Source organism: Thalassophryne amazonica, unplaced genomic scaffold (assembly GCF_902500255.1).
Source record: "Thalassophryne amazonica unplaced genomic scaffold, fThaAma1.1, whole genome shotgun sequence".
NCBI lineage: Eukaryota > Metazoa > Chordata > Actinopteri > Batrachoidiformes > Batrachoididae > Thalassophryne > Thalassophryne amazonica.
In genome coordinates, this window is record NW_022986264.1 from 132,989 (window position 1) to 142,380 (window position 9,392).

General features: G+C 45.5%; 1 protein-coding gene across 1 annotated transcript in view; it reads right to left on the reverse strand.

Annotated features, from left to right (window-relative positions):
- LOC117505893 (mucin-5AC-like) overlaps nt 1-6,741 on the reverse strand; it is a 131,897-nt gene extending 125,156 nt beyond the window's left edge. Inside the window, exons 1-2 of the mRNA XM_034165429.1 lie at nt 6,630-6,741; nt 5,244-5,639 (exon numbers count right to left, since the gene is read on the reverse strand). Coding sequence (XP_034021320.1) covers nt 5,244-5,639; nt 6,630-6,681 — 448 coding nt within the window. The 5' untranslated portion in view covers nt 6,682-6,741. The remainder of the gene's footprint in view (nt 1-5,243; nt 5,640-6,629) is intronic.
- Between the last annotated feature and the right edge of the window lie 2,651 nt (nt 6,742-9,392).

Sequence of the window (9,392 nt, forward strand, 5' to 3'; positions counted from 1 at the left end):
ACTTGGCAGTATTCACCAGGTTCGGTGGCAGCGGAAATCGTGTGGTTCCGGCTCTTCTCAGGACAGACGTCTTCTATCCTCGAGCCTGCCCACACGTCACCTTTGTGGATTGACTGTTATCATATTCTGAGATTGTCTGTGTAGTCGTTGTGCACCTTCACAACATTAAATTGTTACTTTTTGGCTCATCTATTGACCGTTCATTTGTGCCCCCTGTTGTGGGTCCGTGTCACTACACTTTCACAACAGGATATCTCAGCCAGCGTCATGGATCCCGAGGGGCGTCATCCATCTGTTGGACAGCCAATGGAAGAGCAGGGTGCACAGGCGTCTGCAGGAGGCGTGATCGGTGAGTTGCAGCAAATCGTCACCGCCTTTACCGCTCGGCTGGATTTGATGTCCGAGCAAAACATCATCCTTAATCGCAGGATGGAGGCTCTCACTGCACAGGTGGAAGCGTGCGATCAGAGCGCTGCTGCGGCTCCTCCTCCTGCCGACCCGGTGCCGGGTATTAACATTCCACTGGTCGTTCAACAAACCCCCCCACCATCCCCTGAAGCATACATAAGTCCCCCTGAGCCATACGGGGGTTGTGTGGAGACGTGCGCGGACTTTCTGATGCAGTGTTCACTCGTCTTTGCACAACGACCCGTGATGTATGCGTCTGACGCCAGCAAGGTGGCTTATGTTATTGCTTTGCTTCGGGGTAAGGCACGCGCCTGGGCTACGGCGCTCTGGGAACAGAACTCACGGTTGTTATCAGTATACACTGAGTTTGTGGGGGAGTTCAGAACAGTGTTTGATCACCCTAACAGAGGAGAGACCGCTTCAACAATGCTGCTGTCAATGCGACAGGGGCGCCGGTGCGCAGCTGAATATGCAGTCGACTTCCGCATCGCGGCTGCGAGGTCCGGCTGGAATAACGTTGCGCTCCGCGCCGCCTTCATAAACGGACTGTCATCGGTCCTGAAGGAGCATCTGGTAGCTAAGGAGGAACCGCGGGATTTAGATGGGCTTATCGATCGCGTTATACGGTTAGACAATCGGTTGGAGGAACGCCGTCGGGAGCGAGGCGAAGGACGTGGCCGGATACGCGCCGCCCCTCTCCCTTCCGGGTTTGAAAAGGGGCTGCCCTCCCCACGCTCCACAGCCGCAGCGCTCCGTGGGGCAACAGCTCCCCCTGCTGACGTTGTTAGGGAAACGCACAGGGCCAAAATGAGGAGGCTGGTCCGCGGGGAGTGTTTTTTCTGCAGCTCAAAGGAGCACATACAGAAGAACTGCCCCAAACGGCCACAACAACACACCCCCGATGAGACTGGGCTAAGGGGGGGTCAAAACATTCACGTGGGACACATACAGATTGCCACACGACTCCCAGTTACAATCCTGAGCGGGGATTTAACCCTTCAAGCCCCAGCAGTGGTGGACACGGGGTCAGAAGGGAATCTGCTAGACAGCAGATGGGCAAGGGAGGTAGGGCTCCCTCTGGTGGCGCTTCCTTCGCCATTGCAGGTGCGGGCACTAGATGGCACCCTCCTCCCTTTAATCACACACAAGACACAACCAGTAACTCTGGTGGTGTCTGGAAACCATCGGGAGGAGATTGAGTTTTTTGTAACTCCTTCTACCTCCCACGTGATTTTGGGCTTCCCATGGATGTTGAAGCACAATCCCCGGATTGATTGGCCGTCTGGGGTGGTGGTTCAGTGGAGCGAAACCTGCCATCGGGTGTGTTTAGGATCCTCGGTTCCTCCCGGTTTACAGGCTAAGGAGGAGGTCAAAGTCCCTCCCAATCTGACGGCAGTGCCGGTTGAGTACCACGATCTTGCTGACGTCTTCAGCAAGGATCTGGCACTCACCCTTCCCCCGCACCGTCCGTACGATTGTGCCATTGATTTGGTTCCAGGCGCTGAGTTCCCGTCCAGCAGGCTGTACAACCTCTCATGACCTGAGTGCGAATCAATGGAGACCTACATCCGGGACTCATTAGCTGCCGGGCTGATCCGGAACTCCACCTCCCCGATGGGGGCAGGTTTCTTTTTTGTGGGCAAGAAAGATGGCGGACTCTGTCCATGCATTGATTACAGGGGGCTGAATGAGATTACGGTTTGCAACCGATACCCGTTGCCGTTGCTGGATTCCGTGTTCACCCCCTGCATGGAGCCAAAATCTTTACTAAGCTGGATCTTAGAAATGCGTATCACCTGGTTCGGATCCGGAAGGGAGACGAATGGAAGATGGCATTTAACACCCCGTTAGGTCACTTTGAGTACCTGGTCATGCCGTTCGGCCTCACCAACGCCCCCGCGACGTTCCAAGCCTTGGTTAACGACGTCTTGCGGGACTTCCTGCAACGATTCGTCTTCGTATATCTGGACGATATTCTCATCTTTTCTCCGGATCCTGAGACCCATGTCCAGCATGTACGTCAGGTCCCGCAGGTGTAGTTTCATTCACTGCTCTTTAATAGTCATGTTCCAGGTGTAGTTTCATTCTTAGTAGTCATGTTCCAGGTGTAGTTTCATTCACTCCTTTTTAGTAGTCATGTTCCAGGTGTACTTTCATTCTTAGTAGTCATGTTCCAGGTGTAGTTTCATTCACTGCTCTTTAATAGTCATGTTCCAGGTGTAGTTTCATTCACTCCTCTTTAGTAGTCATGTTCCAGGTGTACTTTCATTCTTAGTAGTCATGTTCCAGGTGTACTTTCATTCTTAGTAGTCATGTTCCATGTGTAGTTTCATTCACTCCTCTTTAGTAGTCATGTTCCAGGTGTAGTTTCATTCACTGCTGTTTAGTAGTCATGTTCCAGGTGTAGTTTCATTCACTGCTGTTTAGTAGTCATGTTCCAGGTGTAGTTTCATTCACTGCTGTTTAATAGTCATGTTCCAGGTGTAGTTTCATTCACTGCTGTTTAATAGTCATGTTCCAGGTGTAGTTTAATTCACTGCTTGTTAATAGTCATGTTCCAGGTGTAGTTTCATTCACTGCTCTTTAATAGTCATGTTCCAGGTGTAGTTTCATTCTTAGTAGTCATGTTCCAGGTGTAGTTTCATTCACTGCTTGTTAATAGTCATGTTCCAGGTGTAGTTTCATTCACTGCTCTTTAATAGTCATGTTCCAGGTGTAGTTTCATTCACTGCTTGTTAATAGTCATAGCTCACTCATGGTACAGGGCCTCCTAAACAGGAAGTGCCAAACAAACATTTCCTGGATTGACAGACAATATCCCATGGAATATCCCAGGAACACAGTGGCAAACTCACACTAAAACAGGAAGTGCTGATACTCATGTTCCAGGTGTACTTTCATTCACTGCTCTTTAATTGTCATGTTCCAGGAGTACACCAGTTCGTGGTGCTGTGTACCACAAAGAGTTCTAATCCACCTTAGTAGAAGAAGAAAAAGTTATATTGGTGAGTAAACGACCGTATTTTACCCACAAATGAGGTCCAGGTTGTTAAAAGCTGCATTTCTCCTTTAATTCGGGTTGTTTTGTATATACGTTTGTCTCCAGTGATTTTTTAAACAGGTAGGCAGCTGTTGCTTAAATAACCTCTTCATTTTGCTGTCTGAGTGACACAACTTTAGATAAATAAATTTAAAGTTATCTTGCTTAAACTCAACCTGAAAGCAAAAGTCTAAAACTCGATATAAATGAATTAAAAATCTAAAATCCAGCTTCCTGATGAAGTGGTGTAGAGGAGGCTTTTCTTTAAAAAAAAGACCTGAAAGTTCAGCTACAATTTGACAGAAAGTACATTTGAGATGAAAGACCAGATTTGATGTTTTGGTGAAAGAAACTTTTGTATTTCTTCATAATTGATGTAAATAAAGTCCAAGACATATTCAGTGACTTGGAAATGTTCATGTTTCCATCCCCTGACTTGTCTGAAGAAAACTGGCAGTAAAACTGATTATTATTTACAGGTTTTATCAAGTTTTAGAGATTTAAATGGACTGCATTTATAAAGCGCTTTTCCATCTGCATCAGATGCTCAATGTGCTTTACAATTATGACTCACATTCACCCCGATGTTAGGGTGCTGCCACACAAGGCGCTCACTACACACCGGGAGCAATAGGGGATTAAAGACCTTGCCCAAGGGCCCTTAGTGATTTTCCAGTCAAGTGGGGATTTGAACCCATGATCTTCTAGACTCAAGCCTAACACCTTAACCACTAGACCATCACCTCCCCAAATTTGCTTTCAGTTTGAGTTTGAGGAAGATAATTTTAGAAATTTTTATTCTTTTTTATTATATTTCTTGTATTTAAAATGGCATAAACAAATTAAAATGTGTGAAATTCCAATACATTTGTAGGGCACAGTATCCTAACCTTATGATGAGTCAAAATGAGTGTGGTATTATTACTGTTTTGTTTAAGAAGGTTTAATTTTCACTGCTGCTGCACTTTGTGTCAAATCATAGTCATGTCGTATATCATATTGATATAAAAATATTGAGATACGATAATTTGGCCATATTGTACAGACCTACTGTCAACCAGCTGAAAACTTTGAATAATTTACATCTACATTTTAAAAATGTGCTTAAAGTGGCAGGGGGTTTAGGGGGCTCTAATTAGGGTGGCAAATCCCCCACAGAAGCTGAAAGGGAAAAATAGAAAAATGTGTAAAAAGGTGGGGAGTCTGGGGGAGGCAGAGCCCCCCACCCCCCCCCCAGAAGCTGAAAGGTTTTAGTTATGCCAATGCTCCCCTGAATCATTTGCTCAAATAAACTGTCTGAAGGACCTCAATGACATGGTGAGGTGCTGAAGAGCTTTGCTCGTTCATGTCTGTAACATCTACATAATAGTCATGTTCCAGTTGTTCTTGTGAGCTTCTTGTAACTGTGATTAGTTCGGTTCTTTGTTGCCTACAGTTTCTTCAGCATGTGACTCTGGCTCAGCCTTGTGTACATTTGGACCTTCCCTGCTGTTTCTGGCTGGACCAGCGCCCACTTCACCAGTTCATCAAACCTCTCTGAACCAGCTCCTTTGGCCTTCAGCCGCCAGGTTCATTGTCACCTTCATCATTCAGCTGCTGAAATCAAACTCATACTGTGTGCAGTGTGGTTTGTGTTGCTCTCAGCTTCACCACATTATCACCATCTGATAAATCTGGTCCTGTGGTGGATGTACTTAAGAAGATGTCATTAATTTATTTTAGTTTTTCAAATATGTGTGGGGTCACGACCCCATTGTTGGGAAAAGTGTCTGTCAGTGTTCGAGCTCTGACTTACCTTCATCTGCGCATAAAGACGAACTGTTCCATCTGGAGTCAACATCATATGTGGTCCAGTTTGAAAACTTTGGGTCTTCGCAGACCACCAGCCTTAGTCCCTGTTTCTTCAGGTAGAGCGGCGTCTCGGCCAATCCAAACACCCCGTTTATGTCGTAGCATTTCCACGGTGGTGCGTCAGTGCAGTCGCTCAGCATGACAAGGCGGGTGTGCCGCGGCAGGTGAGGGCTGGGATTGGCCCACAGACACCGAGAACTCAGAGTGTGGAGCAGTCTGGTGCCACCCCACCACACCCAGTGCTGGGCGGGGTCTGTGACATCACACCGGCCCAGGATGATGGTCCGTGTGCGGTGTGAAAGGCACAGCCTGCTGGGAGCGTGTGTGATGAGGAATCCCACTGAAGACATGAGAACAGCGTTAGTGTTTTTGGTGTGAAGTTCTAGAGTCCATCCAAGTGCTTCAACAGACATGTCAAGAACCATTCACACGTCATTTTAATGTTTTCACTCAAATAACAGTTTCACATCATTATCAGCATTATTTACTAAAATTAAAAAGTGAAGGAGTTTTGCAGATGTGATTAATTACTGAAAAACTGCATCATAAAAAAACAGGTTGAGGAAAATATAAACATCCTGAAGAAAGATTAAAAAAAAAAGTCAAACAGAGAAATATTTAAAGTTTTCTTCATGGGTCATTTCATTTTTTAAATCCCGGGTTTTGAAAGAAGCTCTGATTTTGTTTTTGTTTTGTTTTGTTTTTTGTTTTTATTGGCTGTAAACAGTAAATAATTTCAAATTTTTAAATTTTTTTTGCTTAATTTCTTTCAAACAGAATACATCCAAAGCCCTGCAAACTTTTGTGCAAACTAATTCTTGTCAAGCTTTTGAATAAACATGATTGTGTGCGTTCTGGGTTCTGGTCTGTGAGCAGGACAACGGCACAAAACCCGGAGAGACGACCAAACGTACCGACACAATCCAAAGTGCCTTCATGTTGATTCCTATCAGCAAACTCATTCTGGATATTTGAACCTTTTAACACTCGGCTGGAAACATTTTACACTCAATGAATAAAAATGTCTATGAATGAATGATGAAGCCAGCTGGTGAACGTTTTCCTGTTTGTTTCTCTTCATATCTGGTTCTGATCCAGTTTCCTTCTCAGAATTTCTTTCTCTGACATGAATAAAAAGACTCTGTAGAAAACAAGAAGCTTCACTTACAGTAAATAAATATCAGAGGTCAGAGAAACAGCCTGTCTCACCAAGACCAAAACCAGACCGTATTCACACGAAGCTGGGACGTCCTTTCAGAGACACATGTGGACGTCCACAGTGGGAAAATGTCCCTGATCTTCAATAAAAGCACATGCTGAGAGTACTTACAGGCAGAGCTCCACCACAGAAGCAGATTTAAGAGCAAAAAGCAGGTTTTCATTGTCCCGTGCTGCAGGTCCAGGCGTCCAGCAGGTCCAGAGGAGCAGAACTGGAGAGCTGAGAGGAAGTGTGCCTTTCTGCAGAGGAAAGAGTCAGCAAGCAGCGCTTCCTTCTATTCAATTGTTCTGGAGGTTTCATCGTAAGAGGCTGACGTGCAAACACACGCCTCTCGGAAATGCCAAAGGACATCTCCAATGCTCACATACAGCCAGGTCCATAAGTGTTTGGACAGGAAGACAAGTTCTCCACGGTGCTGGTGAATCTTTGCTTGAACTCAAATATCATGTGGACTATTTAGGAAGTGCAGCCGTTTTTCTACAGAGTCCCTCCACATTCACATCTCACAGTCATCACTTTTACAGCCAGTTCTTTCCTTTGGACAAGTCAGGGGATGAACACATGAACATTTCTTAATGTCATGATATGTCTTGGACTTCATTTACATACAAACAGCAGGGTAACTCTGTCTGCAGGAGGCAGTTCTCAAAGGCAGAGTGACCCTGCAAGAAGGAGACAAGTGAGGGAAGCCATCAAGACAGCTGTGTCAGCTCTGCTGGAGGTGCAAGTTTCTGTGGCTGTGAGTGGACAAACTGCGCAGATTCCCATTGGAACAGAAGGATTTTCATTCAAGCGTCTCCCACGTTCCACCTGGAAAATAATGTCTAACCATAGAGTTAGATATGTAAAAGTCAGAGTGAGGACTCCCTATATATCAGGCTGTATGGACAGGAGTGGCTGGACACAAATGCAGGACTCAGACACGTAGCTCTGTTGTTTAAGACTGTTTAATGTAACAGTAAGCTGAGTTTGGTACACGTAAAGGCAGTCCAACAAGAGCAAAGGTACAACTAGCATCAGGCTATGGTTGAATAAACAGGCAGGTGGTCATAAAAACAAGAAGGCTAGCAGGACGAGGAAACATGAGGAGCAGAGCTGGAAGCAAAGGCACAAGGTGCATCGATCTGGCAGGGAACAGGTGCAACACCAGATTAGAAACATGTGCATGGAAAGCACCAGAACAAGGGTGTGGCCAGACAGAGTGAAACACCTACCACCAAGCACCAGGAGACAGACAAGAGAGACAGACCCAAGCAGGAAAACCCAGCAAGAAAATAAACACACAAAGGAAACCAATGAGCAAACCCAACAAAACTGACCAGAAAATAAAACAGAAGACATGGCAAAATCTCAAACCCTGACAGTAATTTAACCTGTGACTCAATCTCCCACGTGATGGCTGAAACAAAACGAGAGGAGGTGAGAATCGTACAGGGATCGGACAGCACATCTGGGCTATAATATTGTCATGACAGGGCATCAGGATTGCCATTCATGGAATCAGGTCGATACAAAATCTAATCTTAATTAAATCTAATGAAAAAGATAGCCCACCTAGCCTGCCTGGTGTTAAGACGCTTAACAGTGCACAGATAGGCAAATTTTTGTGGTCAGTGTACACAAGAAATGGCATCTGTGCTTCCTCAAGCCAGTGCTGCCATTCCTCCAAGCCCACTTTAACCTCCAGCAGTTCACAGTCACCAATGCTGTAGTTACACTCAGCTGCAGACAGTTTCGTGGACAAGAAGGCACATGGATTGAACCTTTTATCCGTGTGGTTCCTTTGAGACAGGATCGCACCAACACCCACGTCAGACGCATCAACCTCAACCACAAACTGACGAGCAGGGTCAGGGAGGAGCAGTACGGGGGCCGCAGTGAAGCGTTGTTTTAGGACCCTGAACACCTCATCCCACTCCGGCATCCAGGAGAAAGCCCAGAGGGAAGAGGTAACGCTGTGTAAAGGAGCAGCAATTTTACTGAAATTGCGTATGAACTTTCAGTAGTAATTGGCAAACCCCAGGAATCTCTGTACCTCCTTGTGATTACGGGGGACAGCCCACTCATGCACTGCTGCCACCTTTTCTGGCTCCATCCAAATTTCTCCATCAACAAGAAAAGACACGGTGGTTCTGTGGAACTCACATTTTTCCACTTTAACATACAGGTTGTTTTGCAACAATTTCAATTTCACTTTATTTTCATTTATATAGCACCAAATCACAACAGAGTTGCCTCAAGGTGCTTCACACAAGTAAGGTCTAACCTTACTAACTCCCAGAGCAACAGTGTTAAGGAAAAACTCCCTCTGAGGAAGAAACCTCAAGCAGACCAGACTCAAAAGGGTGACCCTCTGCTTTGGCCATAATACAGACACAAATTACAGAACAATTCACAAAACGAATATACAGGAAATGCTGCTGGTGCACAGAACAGGAGGGTCTCCAGCACAAATACCACACCCATCTCTGGATGGAGCTGCACTTTAAACAGAGAGAAAAAACAGAATCAGGCATCAGAAAGACAACAAATACAGTATAATTTGTCAGCATTAAACAACAAGAAAAACAGGAAATACTAAGGTGATCGCCGGCCACTAGCCCTAAGCTTCACTAACAGACCCAGAATTTAGGTAAAGTTGAGGCTGCAGCCCACTTTGTTTGCTAATAAAATGAATTTAAAAGAGTAAAAAGCATAGCAACATACTATTCCAGTATGCTGCCATACGAAGGGAAAATAAGTGCATCTTAAGTCTGGACTTGAAAGTCTCCACAGAATCTGACTGTTTTATTGACACAGGGAGATCATTCCACAGAACAGGGGCACGATAAGAGAAAGCTCTGAGACCCGCAGACTTTTTATTCACCCTAGGGA